The 26,488-nt window shown below is 32.1% G+C and overlaps 1 protein-coding gene across 1 annotated transcript in view; it reads right to left on the minus strand.

Annotated features, from left to right (window-relative positions):
* The window catches only part of LOC115890336 (kinesin-like protein GA13060), a gene marked incomplete in the record, with an annotated part of 701,789 nt that overhangs the window by 179,658 nt on the left and 495,643 nt on the right, over positions 1 to 26,488 (minus strand). Inside the window, 1 exon segment of the mRNA XM_030910529.1 lies at positions 13,182 to 13,350. Coding sequence (XP_030766389.1) covers positions 13,182 to 13,350 — 169 coding nt within the window.

Below are 26,488 nucleotides of genomic sequence, written 5' to 3' on the forward strand. Positions count from 1 at the left end.
AATACGTATTTAAAATTGTTGAGTGAAGTATTTTCTTAGATTGAAAGTAGTTCGGAAGTGACAATAGTGGCGGTAAGAGACAATAATTCTCAACATTTATTCATTCAGAAAGGTATTCAAAGTAATGTGTGCTTTTCAAGGTGTTTTGTAAATGAGTGATTCAAATTGTGATGAGGCCTATATGAAAATAATGTGTTAAAAATGGGGACTGCTATTTTAGTAGTTATTATAATAGCATGTACAAGTAAAGCAGCACAGTGAAGTGTATTTTAGTTAAGTGTATATCGAAAAAGAGAGAACTGTCGCAGTTACATCGATCTGTCATAAGTATCTTTTTAATGTTGGGTAAGTTTTTTAATTTAACTTTTTAACACATTTTTAACACATTATTAAACATTTAACTTTTAATTTATTTTATGTAATAATATCACAATCTTAAAAATGTAAGGTGCACCAAAATGTAATGCATCTCTGCAAACTCCTCAGGTGTTGTGATTTTATGACTTACTTTTAACATATACTTTCTTGTCCCTATGGCAACACAGTGTGTCGAATTAACTGAAATCCGGGCTTGCTCCGGGTAATTGGATGTAGTTGGCGATATCTGCCGGCGGTTCTCAAAATGTTGCGATTATTTTTTTAAATTTTCAAAGTTAAATAACTCGGTTATTTTCAATTTATTTTAAAAATGGTAAAGAGAAAATATGTTTATTTTGACCAGATCTACCAACCCTTAAAATATCTGCACTCATTTCTGGGACACCCTGTATATATTAATTTTCGATGTTGTGTGAATGTAGGGTAAATCACCTTGTCTTGTACACTTTGTGTAATACAAAATAGCCAACAAAGACCAACCTGTATGAAAACCTTTATTTTTAGCAGACTAAGACGCCGCAGTATAACCACTACTTCATAAAAATACGTCCAAAGCGGAAAAATAAACTCTAAAATATAGTTTAGCGGCAAGAAGGTTTAAAGTACACGGTAGCATGTCGCGGACCATTTAAACTTTCATATCTCTCAGAAATTGACCGTTTTGTTGGAGATAGTTGCCAGATAAAGTACAAAATTAAGGTTACGGTTAGTTTAAATCGAGATACACTAGAACTTGGGCGTTCGTGACCAGTTTATTAGGTACTTAAGTACATTTAGAAGTAATCATTGCTAAAAGATAGTTTGGATGAAATATCTTTATCGGTTTGGAGTAACAAGAACGGAGTTAAAAATGTAAGGTGGTTACTAACTGGATTAAAAATTTAGTTGGAATTTGTAACATTACAGACATCTATATCTGAAAAACACAAACTGCTTTCTTTGTAACCAACATATTGTACTCGAACAGAAATACCAAATCATCTGATACATTTTACAAAATATATCTTTGTAGTCAGACTGATTTATCATTCTAAAGCCGTCCAGTAGGTTATATTCGGTCAATTGATTCATTCACATCATTTATTTGGTCCTCAGTCAATTCTTCCTGCTCTACTCCGATTTCTTCTCCCATTTTTCCCGATAGTAATTCAGAGATCACAAGAGTTCTGATTTTGGACCCTATATGTCGATGGATAAAGATGGAGAATATAAAAATCGAAGTTTTGTTTAATAAAGATTCAAAAACACCCGAAACAAAATCGTCTTGTATAAAAAATAAGTATTAATACATACAATTAATTTTTAAGTACCTAAAATAATAAAACATCCTAAATAAATATTTTAATATAATTTCCTTATAAAGCAAATATGTACATAACTAAACGATGTTTCTAAATGTTATATTGGATGTTGATTGAGATATATTTTCTCTCTAATTCAATATGAAAGTAAATAAGATCCTAATTCAGGAAAGACCCCTATCAATCACTGGCAAACAAGTGGGAACATTGCCTACAGTTTACTGGGAGTTTTAGCAAACTTTAAGAAAGAATTTCAGTTAAAGAAACTTTATTTTAAATGATAAATTTTGAATTAGAAAATATATTTTGAAAAATACTTTTACTATTCTCCTAATTATCTAGTAATAAATTCAATATAATTTTTACAATAATGTATTTGTATTATTTCTGGTTATAATAATATGACACTTTAAGCATTCCTAAAATGGAATTAAGAATGATTGAAAAAAAATGTTTTTATAGTTTAGAATAGTCTTATTTAAAAAAACTGATTTTTTGCTTAATTTTATGAGAACCACTCGATCTTTTCTGTTTTTTTTTTCTTGTTAATTTAATCTACTACCTATGTTGCCATATCATAAAGATAATATATGTATGTCTTTTAACTAAAAATTAAAAAGGATCCAGTTTTTTCGAAAATACCAGATAGACCTAAAAATATCGTACTAGACCAGACTATACTCGAAAATAATCTAGTAAAGACTCATTTTTAATATCAAATGAATTTTTTCCTTTAACCCTTACAAACCCTTTCAAATAATTATCATTTCTTTTACCCTAACCTAAAAATAACCCTTAAAAACCTTCTTAAACTCAATTTCTTATCTGTTCCATCACCGAATCCTAATAAAAACCGACCAAAAATCCCTTTTTGCCTCACACTTCCGGGCACAACCCTTAGAACGAAAATCAACCCCTGGATGGATGCTGCGGCGTTGGCACTATAATTGGTCTTGATTGAGAGGGTGGTAGAAACCTCAGAGACCTCTACTATCGTTGGTGCATACTGTGACGGTATTTTCTTTAACACCCTTAGAGAAAATAAAAGAGTTTTGGTATAACTTTATGTTTTAAGTGTAATTTTAATATCCAAAGATGATGTTTCTTTATTCTGTTATGTATGTTCTGAGAGTTATGTCTTCTCTCGTCATCAGAATCAAAAAAACTTAAAAGAACATAAGAAAAACTATTTAAAATGTCTAGATACCACCACCCAGTGATCGTTTTTATAGTTATGGCGTTGTTTGGAGTTATACCTTCTAAAATATTTAGCATTTTTTGTCTGCTAGGCAAACTTGTTCTCCTATTGAAAAGTTACTGACAAGCAGGTTCAATTCAATGCAATGGCGTTTAAAAAAATAGCTTTTAAGTTTCCCTTGAGTCTCTTTCCCAGGTTCCAAAAAACAGAATTTTTTTCAAGAAATGAGAATCCTAGTTTTTCAAATTATGAATTGTTTCAAACACTCATATAACGTACAAATAGTTCATAATCTTTTATTTTCTCCGACTTTAGTGAATATCTATTACACAGAATGAGTCTTAAATAAGTGGTGTTTAAAAAAATTACTTATTTCATTTGATAAAGGTTTCTATAAAGTACTATTTTATCTACTATTTTTGATAGATATAAGGCAATTTTAAAATATGAAAAAAAACAGTATTTTTATATATTTTGAATAGTTCTATTTTTTTCTATAACTATCCCTCCAAACTAAACATTCTCCTAACCGGCACAATACTTCTTTTTCCTCATTTTTCTCCATTTTTTATCGACTTTTCGAGATAAAAAATGGGTCGCGATTCCCACAGTGTCGAGCGACATAAAGACGGAGCCGCAGAAGCAACAGCAATTACTGGGCCCTTTCGGCATATTCTTGCGGCAGGCTTTCAATTAGCCCTAATTCTGGAAAAATAGACGGAACTGGATGGCAAGGGCGGTGGTGAGACGGCAGAGGGGAAGAGAAAAAAGAAGAATATAAAAAAGCCGGAAAAGAAACCAAGCCTCTGGCGGTTTGCAGAGATGCATTCTCGATTGGCGCTCGAATAATTGGGAGAGTGAATGGTGGAGTGGTGTAGAATAGATTTTTTTGTCCTGATTAATTAATTGTCTATAAGAAGACGGTATGATGAATTATTATAAACTGTTAAAATTATGCCTAATATCTATCAAAAATAGTAGATAAAATAGTACTTTAACCGCAAGAGTAGATTAAATGACAAACGTTCTCGCACGTTTTTTAATTTTTGAAAATTTTTGTATTCCGTTTTATAAGTTATTCGGGATTTAAATGGAACTAATCTTGTCAATAAAATGTCAATATTCCATAGGTATATTGATAAATGAGGTCACAATTGTAAGAAAATGCATTTTCTTACTTAAATTAATACCTAAAACTATACATTGTTCTTACTTAAATCAAGGAAAATCTCTTTCTAGGTCGTAAGTTATTTCACTTCAATACGTTCAATAGTAGTTTTTCTATTCAAAAATGGATAAATTTCATTTTACCAATAATTATAAAATAAAAATGTAAGTATTATCTCTTTACATGGAGTTTATTATTTCCTTTTGGCGCTAATTAAACAAAGTTTCTCCAGACTATTCCCCCGTGGCGCCCCTGCCTTTCCATCGGCATTCTCCCTGCATCATCCAGGTCCAATTATTGGCTGCCGCTCGAGGCCTGAATAAGAAACAGGCAGCATTCTTATTCGGGCTCAGCTCTACCATTACGTCCTTCTCCATCTTCTCCACGATCTCCTGCTTTTTCTCCTTTTTTTCTCCTTTTCTCCACGTCTTCTTCCTCCTAGTCGCATCCGGCGACCGGTGACGCGGGATACATTCGAAATTTTAGGTCGCTTTGACTATCCCGTTGTCGTTCTTGGAGATAGTAGACCTCTACAGACTGTAGATTATGCAGACGATAATAAATATACATTAGAAAAGGGAATAAAGTATATTATGGAGTGGTCAGAATTAAAATGGATCAAGTCCAATTTCCTAGTATTTTAAGATAATCGTCAAAAAAAAATATATATATTATAATATATATTATATATTATAATATATATCATATTTTAATTTTTTTTAAAAAATCATACAGGGTGTTCCAAAAAGTTGGGTAATTTCTTAACCACGATTCTGCTTAAACTGCTTGACGTAAAAAGCTTATTTTTCGCAAACGGATTTTTCGAAAGTCAAATTCCAACGAGATGAAACTACCCCTCAAATATTACCAAGTTATATAATAATATCGCCATATTGTTTTTTCTCATGCTGATATAAATATGAGAAAATTTTATCCAGTTTGTATGTTAATGGAAATTCTTGCTTTGCTCTATCATCACCATTACAAACGACTAATTCGACGCGAACGAAGTCGCCGGTACACGCTAGTAATGTAATAAAAGCATTGTGTCAAGTTCTTCTCCAGCTTGATTTATTTTAATTAAGTAACATTAAAAAACTTTAACTCTCATTTTCTCCATAATTATCTTCTAGGACTTGATCCAGATCACTTTTGAAACCTTCATATTTTGATATACATAAGTATAGTTCTTCCGGGTAACTAAACTTATTCTTCTCTTTAAAAAAACCTGGGTATTTACCACTGTAGAAGAAATCCAAAAATTTAAGAGGATCGAATGAAAAGCTACAATGTGGACTCCTTTTTCCTTTAAACTTTAACTCATATTAATTTTATGTATCATTATATGATAAATATAGATAAATATAAATAGCAGAAAATATAAGATTCTAAATTATTTTAAAGTAAGTCATATGAAAAAGGATTCATAATTTTAAAAACTCGGATTATCATTTCTTAAAAAAAGTCTATTGTTTTGCCACTGGAACAAAAAAGTTATTTTTTGTAAACAATACTGCGTTGAATTAAAAAAAAAACTTGTCAAAGGCTTAACGTTTTAGAGGATATAAGTCTAACCGTCGCTGTCAGAAGCATAAAACAAAAAATGAAGAAAAAACTATTTAAAATACCTAAAAAACTCTCTTTAAGTGGTCGTATTTGGACATTTTAAATAGTTTTTTATATTATTTTTATATTATTATTAAGAAAGTCCAAGCTTTAATTAACATTTGTTGAAATTACTGTATCTATAAGAGTAAGAAAAGTACAACTAGTAGTATTTTCTACTCAAATGGAAAGTACCCCATCAGGGGGAGTTTGGTACGCTATTTTCTTGACCCCCTGTATAGTATTATTGCAGTTCTAAATGTGATCACCTTTACATGATCTCAGGTTATTATTAACTCAAATTTTTGTCTATTTAATTAAACCCCGTGTATATTAATTAAACAATCAAGATACTGTAGCGTTTTATTTTTCTTTTTATAAAATTCCAAATTTTAATATTGCTGGCGCCATCTATTCGCTAGATGTTAAACTTCATTCAGTACAGGTAGCGGTTCCTTTCCATAAAAACAAATTTCATTCAGTATAGACGATAGAGTTCACTTAATTGCCTTTGGTCATATGACCTGCTTACGAGTTGGAGAAGTTTTTTTAAAAGTTTTTGAAATTTGAATATACCGCGTGGAAATTGAAAATCGGACAATTTGGTGAAGGAATCTTATAAATAGTTAGTTTGTTGTGTGTTATAAGTTAGTAATTGTGTATAAAGTGAGAAAATAAATTCGTTAAGTATTTTATCGTGAGTTTAAATAGTGGACCCACGGAATCCGTAACAATTGGTGTCAGAAGTGGGATTCAAGAGGATTTTAAGAAGAAATTAAGTGGATCGGACAATTTGGTGAAGGAATCTTATAAATAGTTAGTTTGTTGTGTGTTATAAGTTAGTAATTGTGTATAAAGTGAGAAAATAAATTCGTTAAGTATTTTATCGTGAGTTTAAATAGTGGACCCACGGAATCCGTAACAATTGGTGTCAGAAATGGGATTCAAGAGGATTTTAAGAAGAAATTAAGTGGATCGGACAATTTGGTGAAGGAATCTTATAAATAGTTAGTTTGTTGTGTGTTATAAGTTAGTAATTGTGTATAAAGTGAGAAAATAAATTCGTTAAGTATTTTATCGTGAGTTTAAATAGTGGACCCACGGAATCCGTAACAATTGGTGTCAGAAGTGGGATTCAAGAGGATTTTAAGAAGAAATTAAGTGGATCGGACAATTTGGTGAAGGAATCTTATAAATAGTTAGTTTGTTGTGTGTTATAAGTTAGTAATTGTGTATAAAGTGAGAAAATAACGTTAAGTATTTTATCGTGAGTTTAAATAGTGGACCCACGGAATCCGTAACAATTGTGTCAGAAGTGGGATTCAAGAGGATTTTAAGAAGAAATTAAGTGGATCGGACAATTTGGTGAAGGAATCTTATAAATAGTTAGTTTGTTGTGTGTTATAAGTTAGTAATTGTGTATAAAGTGAGAAAATAAATTCGTTAAGTATTTTATCGTGAGTTTAAATAGTGGACCCACGGAATCCGTAACAGTATTATTGCAGTTCTAAATGTGATCACCTTTGACATGATCTCAGGTTATTATTAACTCAAATTTTTGTCTATTTAATTAAACCCTGTGTATATTAATTAAACAATCAAGATACTTTTTACGACGAAAATTAATTCCAAATATAGTAATAACTTGTTTACCTAAATATTCTTGGTTTAAATATTTTGGTGTATACTGGAATATCAATCATCTTCATATTCATTTCTGCGACTTAAATTCGAAATTATTTTGTCCTTTTTCCAACATATAGAAAGCAGACGGTTATTTGGGACGTGATCGAAAACGGGAGCAAAAAAAACTCACAATCTCGTAGCTCCAATACGTTGCGAATGTTTCCCCCCTGTCCGACCTCCGGTCATCGGGTGCATCTGATACGAAGTGACCGCACGTGCATCTTCCCTAATATATATCCCCAGTGGCGTTACATATTTTACCCTCCTTCAGAAATTTTGATTTTTTTTAGATTATAGTCTGCTCACTCTCTCAAAGTGGTGGCTTATTGTCAAAATTAAATGTGATTAATCAAAACCAATGTTGATAGATAGTGGATTGACATTGATTTTCGTTAATTTTTTTTAGATAACATTTTTTTTCTAACACTGTCACCTGTAAGGCCCTCGTTGCCAAACGTATAAAATAAACCGATAATCTGTACATATTGCTAACAGATGTGGAAGGGGATACAGCAGATTCGTCGAAGTTAACCCAATCAGTACTTAAAATTCTAGAGAAAGGTGTATATCAAGCCTTCAGCTTTACGATGTAATTACATCTCGTGATACTTTATTTGTTTTTTATTAACGAGTCGTTGTAATTTTCCCTATAGCCTTGTAAATTTAAGCGAAAGTTAGAAACACTTGCACTTTTGGTAAAAATAAGTGGAACTGATTTGGTGTTCGACAGTGGTTGCGCTATTAGAACTCTGAATTCAAAAATCGATATTTCGAAATCCATTAGAAATAATTTACTGTAGTTTTTTCAAAAACTTTCTTAGCATTTCTGCTATATTTTCTTCGCAGAGAGTATGTGAAAATCTTTACAAATAAAAACGTTACACGATTGCTAAAAATTGCTATGTACTAAAAATAAATGGATGGTTGTTTAAAATTTTTGAACTTATCTTATTTAAACGTATTGTAAAAGATCCGATCTTCAAAATAAAAAAAGTTTCAATGTCTAAAGTAGTTCGTAGTAAAGTTATGGCGTTAAAAATTTGAGTTTTTAAATTATCGTGATCACTGATGTTTTATCGTTATAAAAAAAATTGACACTCTAACGTATCCCTATAATTCCATTTCAGATGCTCATAGACATCTAATGATTTTATCTAGTTATCTTTTCGAGAAAAAAGGTCGTTTAAAATAAGCGGTTTGCGATCGTGATTTTACTTTACTTGATAGGGAAAGACATACCGGCAACGCCGCATCAGGGCACCGTCGCATTTCTCTCACTCCACTTAATAAGATCCCTATGCGATTTACTTCCACACATGTAAATGTGTGGAAGTAAATCAAAACCGACCCAAAAGTAAAAGTTGCAAGCACGGTATTATCCAAATAAAAACTACACCATATTTTTCAAAGTGAGGTCACAAAAGACTTCCTAAATAATCAAAAATCTTGGAAAAAGTAAGAAATTGGGGGTAAAAAGAGGATCTTGCTACGCCACTGAAGTATTGCCCTTATGTCATCCCATATTCGACGTATGTTCGGGGAAACTTTAATATTTATATTGAAGTTTTCAAGCGTCCGCCAAAATCTGGCGGCCATATTTTATTCCGTTTCAATTACCGTCGGATTTTAGATATATATGTGTATCGTTCGAGTTTTAGATTCCAATTTCGTCGAAATTCGCTCCAAAACCCAATTCGAAGCTTGTAAAAGTCGACAGACTTTTTTTTTGTATTGTTTGACCTCGAATTCTTATGTATTTATATCTATTGAAATAAAAAAATGTTAGATAGTTGCACTTATAAAGGCACTTGAGGTAAATAGCAGTTATATTATGTTATGTTCCATTGCCGTCCCGAATAAGAAGTTTAATTAAGGTGAGTTTATTTTATCTCACTGAGCAACTAGTTGGTTACTGTTTATTGTTTTTATTGTGGTATATTATATTTCTGAATCATAGGTATATTTTAATATATTTGAATTGAATATTAAGAAAAGATGATTTGCAGATGATAATATTGAAGTATTTCTTTACAGTGATTTATTTATATTTTGTCTAAGTGACTTTAATAGAAGATAAGAATATATTTCTGTATTTGTATTATCAAATTGATCTTGAATGAATTATGTTTAGCTTTATTATTTTCTACAGTTTTTCACAGAAGAGTAGTTCGTCCTGTAGCGTAATTAGCCTTGACAAGTAGTTAGTCCCGTAGCGTAATTAGACTTGAAGAGTAGTTAGCCCCGTAGTGTAGTTTGACTATTAACTTGTGCATTTTTTAGCCTGTGTGGCACTTTAATAGCCTGTGTGGCATTTGTTAGCCTGTGTGGCACTTTGATAGCCTGTGTGGCATTTTTTTAGCCTATGTGGCACTTTGATAGCCTGTGTGGCATTTTTTAGCCTGTGTGGCACTTTGATAGCCTGTGTGGCACTTTGATAGCCTGTGTGGCATTTTTTTAGCCTGTGTGGCACTTTGATAGCCTATGTGGCATTTTTTAGCCTGTGTGGCAATTTGATAGCCTGTGTGCCACTTTGATAGCCTGTGTGGCATTTTTTTAGCCTGTGTGGCACTTTGATAGCCTGTATGGCATTTTTTTAGCCTGTGCGGCATCTTGATAGACTGTGTGGCATGTTTTTTTTAATAGTCTGTGTGGCATTTTATTATTTTATTTAAAAAAAAATTGTATTTTTAAGTTGGACTATTGATAAATCATTCAAGTACCTGTTTAATTTTAAATTCACTTTATTTTAATAATAACTGGTAACATTGTTGCTCACACCATGTTTTTTTCTTTAATTGCAGGTAGGTCATCTCGGTAGCCATACAAGACTTTTGTTGCTATATCAAAGTTGGCTATTACCATTAGTAACGTACCATCTATTAGTATTATTTTTATTTTATATTATTAGTTGTATTTTATTATACAACATTTACGCCCTTTAAATTTGTTTTATGGTTTTTATTTTTAATTTGAGTTGACCGCTTGAAAAAAAAAATTTTGGCCCGTACACGATGTAACGCCATATTAGAACAGTTGTTTTTTAAAGTGTCCGAACATTTAGTTATCACGATATTGTGCAATCTTTTTGTTTATTTATTGGCCTACAGTTTATTTTAATGTTTACAGAAACTAAACTATTTAAATATTCATTAGAAATGTTATATTTTAATATATTTTTAATGTATTTCTTAAATGTAAATAATTCAGTTAATGAAAAAAAAAATTAATAAATTTTTGTTTGTCCGAACATTTAGTTGTTAGGGCTCGTAAGAAATACATTTATACGAACTTTTTAACTAATTTTTATCTGCAGAATATGCTGCCTAAGTTTCCGGAATACAGTTCGGACCATCCTGTATATTTCATCATAAATTTAAGGATCACCTTATATATTTTTCGATCTTTTTCGCTACACTATCCTTTATTTTACAGTCGCATAAAATTCGGGGGAAAAAACGCGCCAAATTCAAACCCGCGATGCGATAAATGAAAACGCATAAATCTCGATATGAAATTTACGACCAAACCTCCGAAAAAAACGGGTCCCAGGTGCCGGAAACACTTCCCGCGCCCCCTGCGACAAAATAACGACGCGCTGTCACTGCCTGCGTGTCATTTTTATTACGTCTTTGTCGTATAACAATTTTTCATTACCTTATTTAGCATATGGCGGTGCGAGGGAAAGTATATAGACACTGGGAGGGCGCATACGGCGGTAGTCTTTATGGGCATATATTATGGGAAACACGTATTTTTTCCATTTTTCTTTTGGGAGGTGGTGGGAGTGTAAAGATGGCGGAAGGGAGAGAACGATATACAGGAAATTGAGAATAGAAACATGTTTGTTTGTCAAAAAATGAACGGCATTTTCGATACTTCAATTATTTTTGATAAAATATTATGAGTAAAATTTATTTTTAAGGATTAAAATATAATTTTTAAAATTATTATTAATAGTTATTTTTTATACAAGACGATAGAATGGTATTTTATCGTCGTGTATAAAACAATATTTTTTCCATAGCGAGTAACGTTTTAAAAAATATTCAGAAATTATTATTTCAAGGAATTTATTACGAGTGGAAAAAATATTGTGCTGAGTTGGCGTTGGTTTCTATGTAATTTGACAAAAAAATAAAGCTGTCTCTTAATTTGTCAGTTTTGAGTCAATATTTTTTTAATTATCTTTCGCGTCGATTGCTGATTGAATTGGAGCCAGAAACGGCTCAAAACGAAATAAGTAAATTACCAACAGATATTCAGGCTGAGGCGACAAACGCCATATCCAAACTACTTCCATTTAAATCCCGAATAACTTATGAAAAGGAATACAAACATTTCCAAAAATGGAAGTAGTTAAAAAACGAGCGAGAAGAAATAAAGATTTTAACCTATCCTCGCTGTTAAAGTATCATTTAATCCACCCTTGCGGTTAAAGTACTATTTTATCTACTATTTTTGATAGATATAAGACAATTTATTTTAACAGCTGCTATGGAAAAAAAATTGTTTTTTTTTCAGCAAATAGTTGTTTAAAACAAATGATACACGTAAAAAACAAAGATCCAACCACATTTTGACGCCCTAATGTGGTAAAAAATTGAAAATGATGTCTTCTATTCTCTAGAAATTTTTTGTTAACTACAGAGAAATTAAACGTAGCGCTATCATAGGCAATTATATCGTCTAGAGATTTTGAGATATCAACGTCATGCCCAATGGGTCATATTTTAGCATAGCGAATTTGCGCATCTCAATATTGTACCTTTTTCATTTTATATTAGTTTAAAAATTTGCCCCATCTCAAATACTACAATTCTTCGTTATGACGAAGAGACGTATGTTGAGATAGGGCTCTTTGTTATATCAATTATTGTTATACCAATTGTTATACTACAAGAAAGATGGAATATGAGATAGGTCCTTATGTTTTAAGTTTTGAAAATGCATGCGAGAGAAAATCACACCATTCTACCTAATTATTTTCTGACGGTTGCTTGGGATAAAATAAAACTTCTATCATGGCAGCAGCTCTCTTTTACAGTGTGATTTTAGAGTCTTTTTGCCAAAAACCATTGTTAGAATAAGCTAGACTCTGTACATAGCTGTATTGGGTATGCAAAAGATTGTCCGAGAATAAATGGCCGAATAAAAGGAAAATTTTGATCGAAAACAAAACAACGAAACGAAAATTGCCCTAATTGAAAATTTCCCGAAATTATACTTTCTCTAAGAACATTTTAGCGAACCAAAAACTTGCCCGAAAAATACAATAATTTTCATCTCATTATCATTGTCAGGCCATTGGCATTGTCATCCCTACCAATTTTTGGAAAATTTTATTTATTTTGCCTCTCATCATCCAGCATAAACACGTAGAATGGAAGTCGAATTTGTTATCATTGAACAGGGAAAACAGAAACTGTTACTCCACAGTTATTTGAATAAAAAAAACGAACGAAGAAACATGTTTTGTTTTTATTTAGTTTGGTTTTTATATATTTTATGGCCCGTGAGTTTAAATGCCCTGTATTAATGCCCTCAATTAACTAAATCATTACTGTTCTATTCGAAGTAAAAATTACTTCTTGTGCCTCGCCTGTAATGCCGAACCTACAGCTCCGCCACAAAAAATGTAATTTTTACTCCTAATAAAATAATATACAATTTTTTTCAAACGTCACAAAAATATTAATTTTTGCGACGTGGCTGACAATATAAAAAAGTCATTGACCGACATCAAGTGTCAAATTCAACGAGTGTAACGATAGTTTCTCAATATACTCATAAGGTATTAATTTTAAATAGTTTTATATTATTCGCAACTACTAAAAAAAGAACCTACCTTGCCTACTCCGGTAATTTCTTTGACACCGATCCTCCTCAGCAATGCTGGAGGTACAGGTGGAGGGGACTTTTGCAAAGCCCCACAAAAACCTCCTGGGTCCACCTCGTCTGAGTTGTACCGCTTTCTTCTGTGCGGCGACGAAGATAGGTTTAGTTTCTGAGCTGCTCTGTAACAAAAAAAAACGTTCAGTGAATATAGCGTTAATTATGTAGTATATTAATTATTACAATTGTAGTATAACAACCCAGGTTCGGGTCTTGTCCACTTTAGGTATATCAAAATTTTAAAATTTTCTATACAGAATTGAGAAGAGGAACACTTATAATGACATTTTCTAACGAAAAAAGTGCGGATCTAAGTAATAATTTCACTATATTTTCATTATATTATAGTTTATCTAAAAGCCACACTTGATTGAGGATAGAAAAATGTCCAAAATTTTACTGAAAAACACTTTTCTTAACAATGAAAATTGAGACCAGATGGAAGATGGAAGTTTGACATTTCATATATCCTTCTTTCTCTCTTCTATGCAATGAGAGAGACAAATATATTCTAGACCCATGGTACAAAGAAAACAAGGTATGATCGATAGCGGCTCCAATTTCGTTAAGTTTGCGCATACCACCTGTGACGTCATACGCCATACAAAAAAATATCCATATTGTTCAATTGCCACTAATAAAAAAAGACCTAAAATAGGGAAGAATTAGGACATAACCCCAAAAGTTATGTTTTGACATCGAGCTTGACATTTGAAAAATTATTTTCACATTTTGACACAATCAAATTTCACAGATGACACACTCTGTTTGACAATTTGAAATTGGCGCGCAGAGCTTGCCGACCAATGGTGCCGTTTATCACCTGTGACGTAGTGACCAACCTGCGCAATATCATACCTTGTATTATTTGTATCATGTTCTAGACCTAATCTAACAATTTGAAAATTTGCAACGTTGCCATATCTTGTATTTTTTCGGGTAATTACGGATTTTAAATAAATGACCTATTACGAAAGCTGACAATAGCTAAATATGTAACCACAAAATTGCACGAAGGAGTTTTAATAGCATTGGTTTACTAGAAGCTAGGGAGCCGCACTCCACTTTTGCTCCTTTGCTTCCGCGCATGCGCATAAGTTATACAAAATCGATCAGGTTTTTGCGTGCAATCTATAAATACAAAAAAACTCACACAAAAACTAACCAACGCAATCAAAATAGGCCGTAGGCGTATTTTGATCGCCGTTACCAACGACTCTAAATAAATAAAAAAAATAAAAACAGTTTTAAAAAATAAAAACAGCTGTAAAAAAATAAATAAATTTTATGTCTACCGAGGTTCGATCCACCGTCCGCAAAAAAGTTAAAACCAATGCAATCAAAACTCAGTTACGGCGGACGTTTTTACCATTGTGATCCTCTTCTCAACCTTTAACACAGATCAAAGTATAATATCTATACTTCTCAGCTTAATATCGCTACCGCTATTTTTCAAAATTAATAGGAAAGTATAAATAAAACAATATCCGATTTAGCATTGGCAACGTTGCTTTAAAAGTTAAACGAAAATAATACAACCAGTAAAACACATTCTCTCTCATCTGTCATAATTATCGCACACATTGAAAACTTATCGTAAATTTAACCTAAAAATAATAATTTTAAGTATCAATAGTGAAGTGATCTCAAACATTTAGCCGACGATCCGTACTTAAAACGTTAAAATATTAATTGTAGAACATATTAATATCAAATTTACATCAATAACTTCAAAATTGGCGATTTACCTAAAGTGGACCAGACCCCCAGGTTCGTTCAACAAAGTTGAAAAGGTAAGATTTTGACCAACTGTATAACAAACTTTATAGTTTAAGAATATTAGTATATTTAACAAGGCCCTTATTGTCACAATGAACCAAAAACATCGGCACGAATGGACAGTAAACGATTGTTTTTAGATTACTTTTAAACTGAAATTATATACAGCATAAATAGATTCCATTAAATACATACATATATTATATTAAATTACCTTGGTCAGATCGAAGAAATCTGGAAAATTTTTAGCACAGAATATTACAACAATAAAATAAAATATAGTATGCTTTGGTTAAAATTAGTTGAATAATGAGGAAACATTTACTTTACCTTTAATAACATTCTTTGTCACAAAACTCAAGAACCAAAATAATATCAATGCGTCTCGAACGATAGTCTAAAAACTATTACATAACACCTATCATTGTTGGTCGTCTGATTTTACTCTCTCTCTAGTTTGCGAATAAATATTTTAAAAATCAATAATTATTTATGTATACAGATTGTCTGTGCAATTGAATACAAACCAAATTATATACAGGATGTCCTAAGCTGAGTCCCAGGCACTAGTGAAAAGGTTTTTTAATTCATTACTTTTTGATTATACACGTTCCTATACCTAAAATAAATTGTTTTTAAGATATTTAAGATTTCGTTTTAAAGAGTATAATATACAGGGTGGCGCCTCTCATACGCCGCGGAAGCTCCAAGGAGAACGGTAGTTTATATCGAAATAAAATTTTGGCAGCATACGTAAGTTAACTGAAAGCATTTTATAAAAATATATAAAATTATACAGAGTGTCCCCAAAAAAAGTTACACATCGAAGTTGTGTTTTTTCTAATGGAACAGCCTATACAGGGTTGTTCACCACATACGACACGGAGTATTGTAGCTAAACGATGAGATTTTTACAAATTGTAAGTTTTGGGTTCGATGAAGGACTATTAGAGGTACAATTTAAAAATAATTTTACAAGATACAGAGTGTCCCAAATAAGTAAAAAATATCAAAGTTGTATTTTTTTAAATGGAACACCCTGTATATTATTACATATTTAATTTCTATGTTTAAAATAAAGGTAAATTTGATTAAGGTTTATTATACTTAAACCTTACCGTTTTTGAAATATTTTCAATTTTGTGAAATTGCAGTAAAAATTTTAAGGCTTCATTTCTCCAAGGGTATCAAAGTTTTTAATACTAAATATTTACTGAAGTTTATTTACTGATCAGTTATTGTGCTGCAATAATAAAAATAATACTACCTTATACAGAGTGTCTAAAAATTTATTTTAAATAATTATTAGCTTCAAACGGCAATAACTTGTTTAATTTAAATGGAACATCCTGTATATTTTACGAGAATCAGATGCACAATTTAATTGTCTATCAAATTATATTATACCATTTTTTACCTATCTCTTTAAGTTTCCGTAGAAAATGCATTTTCTTGTAATTTAGAACTTATATATCAATATACCCATGGATTATTGACATTTTAGATTATTTTTAAAGATGTACCAAATTTTTAAAAAGAGTGCAGATACTAATATTGTCGATATAATTCGTTTATTTCATTAAAAAATAAAAAAAAACTGTTTAAATATTTGTTAAACAGGATCAATTAATATGATTCCAGTATTCAAACTACATTAACTGACTGTTTGCGTTGATTAATAATATAATTGCTCCAAATACTAAAAAACTGAATTTTGTATGGGCATTAGACAGTGTGATAAAAAGTAACATCTTAAAAATGATATTTCATTTTTTAATAAATGCTTATTTATAACAACAGAGACTTTAATTTGATAACTTATTATTATATTGATTTCTGACTCAAATCCACATTTATTTATAATAATTTATTAACGAACACAATTAAGTATGTAATTAATTAGTATATGGGCGGAAATAATGGTGTTATATTTAATTAATGGTATACTCTTTTATAAAGATTTAAATAGTTTTCTTTTGCATACAAATGGGCTAGTAATATTATCGTTTTGCTAAAAACGATAATATTACTAGTCTGTACATTTTGTACATTTGTTGCTTTAAAAACAATCTAAAATGTCAATATTCCATGGATATATTGATAAATGAGGTCTAAATTATAAGAAAATTCATTTTCTACAAAAACTTGAAGGGATAGGTAAAAAATGGTATAATACATTTTGATAGACAATTTAATTGTGCATCTGATTCTCCTAAAATTTACAGGGCATTCCATTTAAATTAAAGAAGTTATTGCCGTTTGAAGCTAATAATTATTTAAAATAAATTTTAGACACTCTGTATAAGGTAGTATTATTTTTATTATTGCAACACAATAACTGATCAATAAATAAACTTCATTAAATATTTAGTATTAAAAACATTGATACCCTTGGAGAAATGAAGCTTTAAAATTTTTACTGCAATTTCACAAAATTGAAAATATTACAAAAACGGTAAGGTTTAAGTATAATAAACCTTAATCAAATTTATCTTTATTTTAACCGTAGAAACTAAAAATGTAATAATATACAGGGTGTTCCATTTAAAAAAATACAACTTTGATATTTTTTATTTATTTGGGACACTCTGTATCTTGTAAAAATATTTTTAAATTGTAGCTCTAATAGTCCTTCATCGAACCCAAAACTTACAATTTGTAAAAATCTCATCGTTTAGCTACAATACTCCGTGTCGTATGTGGCGAACAACCCTGTATATTAATTGATTTTCGGATTCTAGAAAAAAAATATAGGTGAGTTTTATTAAAGAAGCATATACCTAAAATCTAAGAATTTTGACATATTTCATATTTTCACATTTTGAGTAAATTTTAAATTTCGATAACAGCTACCTAAATTTTAGTTGACCTTGTATAACCTGATATTTAATTACAGTAACTATTGTCTGTTAATCCGAATTAAAATTTGACCCGAAAAGTTATACAGGGTGAGACAAAATTAATATGGAACATTAGTCACTTTTAACAGCAAGTTACTCCTATATTTTAAATGGAATACCCAGTATATTTTACCGGTATTCAATGGGGAATTTATATATCTTCAAAATATTATTAAGGTTGCCTACCACTCAGACAAACATTTTCCGAGATATTTTAATTTTTATGATTTTGCGTCAGTAAATCTTTATTATTTGAAAAAATCTAGGTGGCTGTGTGATATACCTTTTTGTTAATTTAACAAAAATTAAAGATTGTAGAGTAAAATACTCAATGGTACTGGATTTGGTACTGCAACTAATGCCATTGTGACGTGAATGCCACTGTGACGAGGAATGCCACTGGGATACTGAAGACCAGACACTCTCATGGACTGACTGGAACGACCACTGGATGACAGATAAGACTTTAATCATCTCTTGTTTTATTGCGTTTATGAGTGATTAAAATTTATTACATTAAATATACGATCGTATGTGAACTTGGTATACCAGGGGATTTTTACATTTAAATTTCATTTTATTCTTTATAGACTTAATCATAATCACAAATACGCATCAGGGTTGTTCACAGTTTAGTCACAACAATATTTTGTGATACTATTCATGATTTAATTTATTTTACGGATAGTTCATTTTTACTAGTATATATATATTTCATTATTTCGTATTTAAATATTTGCTACATTTTATGATAGATCTTGGCAATTGGTTTTAACTTTAAATTTAATATTTATTAAACGAATCCAGTACATTTTAGACTTTTCAATCAGTACACTTTTTCCATACACCTCCCTTTTGATATCTCTTGTTCTGTGCATATGTATTTTACTTAATTATTTACTGAGCTAGCTGGAACCTATTTGTAACGGAACCTGGTGAATCTGAGTTCCCATTATAAACTTTTTCACCCAAGGTGGCGTTATAACGCTCAGCCGGGGACACCCTGTATATATTAGACTACATCCCTTTTTAGATATTTCTCTATACTCCCGTTTCAATCAAATTTTCAGTTTTAAATTTAATTTTAGCCATAATTTAAGAAAATCCATATTTCTTCGCCATGGGAAATTGGGAACGCTCTCTGCCACAGATTCCGAATTTTCACGCCTCGGGCTGTCAGCTCGTCGCCACGTCAAGACTGAATGACGGATGAGCAGAAAAATCGTTCCCGATATATTAACTGAAATATTCAGCGACGAAAAGCCTTTTCGTATACTTGTTCTGTGGCAGTCAGGGTAGAGGGGAATCGGGGGAGGTATATATTGACAGACAAACTGACACATACTGCGTTCGGAAGGCGTTTATATAATATGTATATTGAGAATGGATGAATAACATTAAAACTGAAAGAGTATATAAAAATACTAGCGTGTACCCGCGACTTCGTTCGCGTCGAATTAAGAATTTCCATTAACATACAAACTGGATAAAATTTTATCATATTTATGTCAGCATGAGAAAAAACAATATGGCGATATTATTACATAACTTGGTTATATTTGAGGGGTAGTTTCATCCCGTTGGAATTTGACTTTCTAAAAATCCGTTTGCCAAAAATAAGCTTTTTACGTGAACCAGTTAAAGCAGAATCGCGATTAATCAATTACCCAACTTTTTGGAACACCCTGTATGATTTTTTAAAAAAATTCAAAATATGTAAAAAACAAAATAAATTATGCGTGTCCAAGCGTTTTCCCGAAAGACTAACCGTTTTTTAAATTAAATATTGTAATATTTGAGGGGCGTTTTCACCCTCTTGGAATTTGATATTCGAGAAACCCCTCCTTATCGAACCTTTACAACCCACAGTCAATCCGTTTGCCAAAAATCAGCTTTAAACGTCAAGCAGTTTAAGCAGAATCGTGATTACTCATTGGTCATATTTTATGAAACACCCTGTATAAATTTTTAAAAAATCTTAGAATATGTAAAACAACAAAATAAAATATACGTGTTTAAGAGTTTTTCCGAAAAACTCACCGGTTTTTAAATAAAAAATATTTTAATATTTGAGGGGTGGTTTCACCCCCTTAGAATTCGAGTTTCGAAAAATCCCTTCTTATCGAACCTCTACACCCTAAAGTCAATCCGTTTTCAAAAAATCAGCTTTTTATGTCAAGCGCTTTAAGTAGGATCGTGATTAATCAATGACCAGATTTTTCGAAGCACCCTGTATACATTTTTAAAAAATCTTAAAATATGTAAAAAAACAAAATAATATGTGCGTGTTTGAACATGTGAAGGAGGCGACACCATCATTGGAAGTAGTTAAATAAGCTGAGAATGAAGTTGATGATGATGAAATTTGTGTGTGTGTGTGAACAAATATAAATGTTAAAAAAACAAAGAAATTTTAGCACAGCAAGAAATTATTTTAATTCTGTTTCGAATGGAAATAATAAACAAAACAATTTTATTTCCGTTGTTCTAATCTCTTCAAAATCGTTACCTTAACCCTCCCCGACAATTTATCCCTTATTTTTATCCTTCCCCGATTTTTTCTTCGACCTTTCCTCCAAAGGAAAACCTTTTCCCGTCAACCTATCCTGAATTATAGGTCCGCAGGACGTGGCACAGGACGGGACAGGACAGGAAAGCCCCACTTTTTGTCCCGAGGTCCGTGCATGCCACCAGATTACGAAAGGTGCTACTGACATTAGTCAGGACGTCAGAAGGGATTTCTGCGGGGGACCCGAGTTTTTTACCTTACTCTCCTCCATCTTTGGAGGGGATCGGTGAGAGGTTTGAGTGGAGAACGCGTTTAAAAACAACAGGGTATTGGAGATGGAGAGATTGAGGGTTTAATTCGTTTGTGTCAAAGGAATGGATATGTTATTTGGGTCGGATTATGGTTGTCATTGTTCTTAATTGCAGAAGTGGATTGACAATATAAAAAAAAATATTTTTTTCAATTACGTAAAACTATACAGAAAGATTTATCATAAAACTATAAGAGCCGCTAAGGACCTTTATTATAACAGGAGAATAGTCAATTCTGGTAATGTTGCTAAAGAAACATGGTCTATTGTGAATGAGTTGAGAAACAAAGCTTCTTCGTCTAGCAATATCTCTACCTTGCCTGAGAACCTTAACGATTACTTTGTAAATGTAGCGAAAAACTTAACTAATACCATATGTCCTCCTCATGATCCACTTTCTTATCTCTCTAATGATATTGTAAACTTACACAGTTTCTTTTTTTCGCCCGTAGTTTTAGAAGAGCTTCGCAGTACAATTAATACCATCAAAAATAAATCATCTTCTGGGACCGACGGGCTAACTTTAAAAATGTTTTCGAATCTGCCAGAAAGCACTCTGAATCACCTAACAACTTTAATAAACATGTCGTTCCAAAATGGTATTTTTCCAAAATGTCTTAAGACGGCAATAATCATTCCTCTGCATAAAGGAGGAGACAAAGATGAAGCTTCTAACTATCGCCCCCAATTGCACTCCTTCCAACGCTATCTAAGATCATAGAAAGGTTGGTTAAAAGAAGGCTGGTATCTTTTCTGTTTAAGTACAAAATACTTACTGAATATCAATTTGGATTTCTAAGCAACAAGTTTGCAATTATGGCCTGGTCGTCTGCAAATTGCAAGGTGTATAAGCATATGTCATTTAGTTCTATACCCATTCCGTTACATTTTCTTTTCCATAGATGTAAGGCCTTGACAATATAAATTTTAAATAGTGTTGGGGATATACAGCAACCCTGTCGGAGCCCTTTAGTGATAGAAATTTCCTCTGAGAGACCGTTGACCGTTTTTATTTGTGATTTTCCTCCATGGTAAAGATTTTGTACAGCTTTTATCAGAGCTGCGTTAATTCTTGATTCGTGCAATACTTCCCATAATTTTATTATTGGCACTGTATCATATCCTTTTTGTAGATCGATGAATGTTATATGAACTTCCTGGTTGTGATGAAATATTGTTTTATACACGACGATAAATTTGCATTATGGTCTCCCGAAACTAACTCACTCGATCGCTCGTGAATAATTAATCTTTTCCTTGTATAAAAAATAACTATTAGCTTCAATTTTAAGTATTTAAGTAATTGTAAATGTGTAGATATACAATACTTAGGGTAAAATAAACAAACTCATCTCAACCGTACGAATGATGTTATCTTTTTCACCCTAAATCTCCCCTGCTTTTGTCCCTTTGTCCCACTTTTTACTGGGCTTCCCCCAAATATAATGCTGTACGCGTCAAACCCATACGCATAATGCGTTCACTCGTAGTACATCCTGCTCGTAGTTTGTCCTGCTCGTCCTGTCAAAATATTGCTTCCGTAAAAAAGGATAACGTGTTATTTTTTCTGCTTTTGTTCGCCCAGGGTTCGGTATCCCTTATGCTTTACTACTCCCGTTTGTCATTGAAATTTTTCAGAGGAAGTTTTATTTCTATTCGTATTTTATTTTTGATCATATTGATATTTTCTTTGATTTGGCTTGAACGAATATGAATATGATAGAATTAGTTTTCATTAGTATTTACCACAAGAAGTACAATAATTATTATTTTTGGAAGTTTTTTCGAGTTCATGAATATTATTATTGTCTAATTTGCAGTAGGTACTATTTTGTCCTGCTCGTCCTGTCAAAATATTGCTTCCGTAAAAAAGGATAACGTGTTATTTTTTCTGCTTTTGTTCGCCCAGGGTTCGGTATCCCTTATGCTTTACTACTCCCGTTTGTCATTGAAATTTTTCAGAGGAAGTTTTATTTCTATTCGTATTTTATTTTTGATCATATTGATATTTTCTTTGATTTGGCTTGAACGAATATGAATATGATAGAATTAGTTTTCATTAGTATTTACCACAAGAAGTACAATAATTATTATTTTTGGAAGTTTTTTCGAGTTCATGAATATTATTATTGTCTAATTTGCAGTAGGTACTATTTTTGAAATGACACTTCTTTACGCACGTTGGGAGTAAAAATTCAAAGCCGTGACACACAAGCTAGCGAGACGAACAGTGGTAAGGATCGCACGATCGCGCAAACACCAAAAAACGTTTGATTTAAAGCTAAGAAAATCATTTTAATAAATTTAATACTGTACCTTTGTACCAATATCCTCTGGAAGGGATCATAGTTTCATAGTTGTCGATTTTCGGAAGAAATCAGTACATGTATATTATTTCGGATATTTTTCATTTTATTGATTTTATGGAAAGCACTGCTCATTAAAATGTTGTATCCTATGTTATAGGGCTTGTTTCTCTCTACAATTTCCTGTCTCACAATGTACCGTTTGTGTCCGGGAAGGGTTCATAGTTTCATAGTTGTCGTACATGTATATTGTTTGGTATATTTTTCATTTTACTGATTTTACGGAAAGCACTGTTCATTAAAATGTTGTATCCTATGTTATAGGGCTTGTTTCTCTCTACAATTTCCTGTCTCACAATTTACCGTTTGTGTCCGGGAAGGGATCATCGTTTCATAGTTGTCGATTTTCGAAAGAAATCAGTACATGTATATTAATTCGTATATTTTTCATTTTATTGATATTATGGAAAGCACTGTTCATTAAAATGTTGTATCCTATGTTGTTAGAGCTCTACAATTTCCTGCCTCACAATGTACCGTTTGTGTCAAATAACAAAAATAAACGTGCGTCACTTGGCAACGCTGTTTAAATTTCTCTTTCCATTCGACCACGTGACCGCGTTTCGGGAAACTCGTTGCCCGAATCGGGCAAGTGTGAAATTGGAAAACCTCACGGCGCGCCGAAGAGTTTTTTCTTTTCCTTGGCATTTTCTTTTTTCCTCGGGCTTTCCATTTCATCCCCTCTCGTTTCAGAGGGGGTTGCCTACTCTCGCCACCTTTTCCTCGTCAAGTTTTTGCATGACAATGACTTCTTCAAGTCGAATTTCGGTTAATTTCTGATGAATAATACGGAATGATAAGGAAGGCGGCGACCTTAAAATTAACGAGAAAAAAGAAAAAAAGTCGAATTGAGATCATAAGAAAATTGGATTTTTTTGCGATTGAATGGGTTTTAATTATTATACAGGGTCCGGCAAAAGTGCGTCGGGCATCTGTAGCTCATAGAATAAAAAACTTGATAATTTTGGTCAAGAGCAAACCTAAAGTATGTAGGGGAAACACATAAAACCAGAAAGCAAACGATGCAACGAGACACCGTGTGCAACCCAGGAGATGGAAAAAAAAATATTGATGAAGAAACGAAAATAAAGGATGGAAAATAAAAGGAGCAAACGGGAGCCTAAAGCACCAATTTGCAGCGAAGAACCAGAGTCGCCCAGGATTGCGGGCTTCGTCCAGAACAGCCGCGAAGGTAGCCAACAACAACCCAACTTTTTGAAAATTCATCCAATCTAAATGGTGTGTTTTAGTCAAATAATAGAATAAATTCTGTAATAGATCATGCCTTAACATCCATATAAAACATTATTTAAAATTCGCCAGATATCTCAACTCGGGAAAGAAAAGAAAAAACAAACAAAAAATCAGCTAGAAAAATGGGGGGAAACTTTTAGGCGGAAAAGTAGCTAAAGCGATCCTGGGGAAAGTTGGGGAGCGTTGCTTGGAGCGATCCATCAATTGCGGCGACACTATCGCCACCTGGATCGGATAACGACTACTACACGTCGAGAGATTTGAAAAGAAAGGCAGGGGGAAGAAAGGGGGTTGGTTTACTTTGTCTCCAACATTGGAGAGCACTCCAACTTTCCAGTTTAACCGGAGAATAAAGGAAAATCTATCGTGGAAGAGATTTTTTATCTTTCAATCTGAATTATTTTGATCGATATTAGGTTTACCTTCATTATTTTCTATAAAGTAACGCACTTTTTAAGAATGGAACGAAGTTTCAGAGGAATATTAACCGTTTTTTATCGTTTGTGCATATTTTTGTGGTATATTCAGCAAAAAAGAAAACATAACCTTTCACAAAGTTAGTATTTTTGACAGTAGTGTACTGTCATTGTTTTGTCTTATAAAATAATTAAATTGACGAAATACTAAACCTCATTTTGATTCAATCGTTTCAAATCAACAACAAAAAACATGTTTTTTCGATTTATTATAATTTTCTTCGTACTACCTTTAGTGTTTCGAATTATTTTTTTTTATTTGAATTTTATTAATTGTGATTATTTAACACCCTATAGCTACGAAACAAAGCAGAATCGGATCTATGTTAATATGAAAAATATATCTTATTTTTACGCGAGAGATCTCCCCACAAGAGATATCACATGTTTTTTGAAACACCTTGTATATCCTCAAAACATCCCTTTCCTTTATTTATTCATCCCTTTTTCTCGTAAAAGTAACTAAAACCCTTCGATCGCTCTTTAATTAGCTTTCAGCACCCCCCAAAATACTTTCAATACACCCAAACATAAATTTAGGTACATTATACCTGTGTAATATAAATTTTGAGGGAAGGCCTCTTATTCTGAGGGGTTTAGCCCTAAGTCCTCTGTAAGCAAACCTGTCAAAACATTGATTAATAAGAGCAGACCGTAAAGGAAAATATGAAAATTGATTTGGATAAATAATGTTGATGAAATATATCTGTGTATTATGTATTTACATTTTACTTTTTAATTAAAACTTATAAAAAAATACTGTTTGAAATAACAAAGTTAGAAGTAGTTAAAGTCAGTTATATATTTATTCGAACTACAATAATTGATGCATGAGCTAGCCAGAGAAAAGTATCGTGGTAACAACATAAAAAATAAAGCTCTTCAATATACATACAAAAGTTGATTTGAAATTCCAAAATATCTTTTGCAAACCCTTTAATTAAAAACTAAACTAACATCAGAGAATACCTATACACTACTGGCAAAGGAATATTAGCAATAGGAGGTTTTCAATGCGATAAAAAAAGATGGTAAGGCTGCAAAATACACTGCAGTGCAACAGAGACGGATAAAGTGTCTTTTCCCTACCATCGTATAGGGGAAGTGATCATAGAAGTGATACGACGAGAGAGCCCCTGCTAGAGGGGGCGCCGTGCGGGTCTTTAAGACGCTTGTGTGGGGGCTACCGCCTACTAATAGAACAGAATCGAAAAAATAGAAACAGGACGGACAGTGTTGCCATTCAATTAAATCGAAATTATGTTGGCTTGTCAAAATCCTAAATCTTCTAATCCCATTTTCTTGCCTACATGAAATATTAAATAAAGTACGAAACAATTTTACGAATATTTTCTCTAGGCACATAACTTCTTTCTAAAACGAAAAGTAACATGCAAAACTTTGATATCATTTCTAAAATAGCAAGTGCAATTCTATGAAATGGCAATACTGTACGATCTTCCTAGCAGTCGCCCCGACACAGTCGGTCGGCGGCGGCGCTTCACAAAGCCGCGGCTGTGACAAAGAAATTAGGCCGAAAAAAACTTTATAAGGAGTAGACGAACAGGATTACCGGGTTTGTTAGATTATAATTCCATACGAGAACAAAATTCTCGGTAGATCTTCAACAAAAATTAAAAGTACAGAAACGAAATAAAATATAATA

The sequence above is a fragment of the Sitophilus oryzae genome, unplaced genomic scaffold (genome assembly GCF_002938485.1).
Source record: "Sitophilus oryzae breed Bouriz unplaced genomic scaffold, Soryzae_2.0 scaffold_863_pilon_pilon, whole genome shotgun sequence".
In the NCBI taxonomy this organism is placed as follows: Eukaryota; Metazoa; Arthropoda; class Insecta; order Coleoptera; family Curculionidae; genus Sitophilus; species Sitophilus oryzae.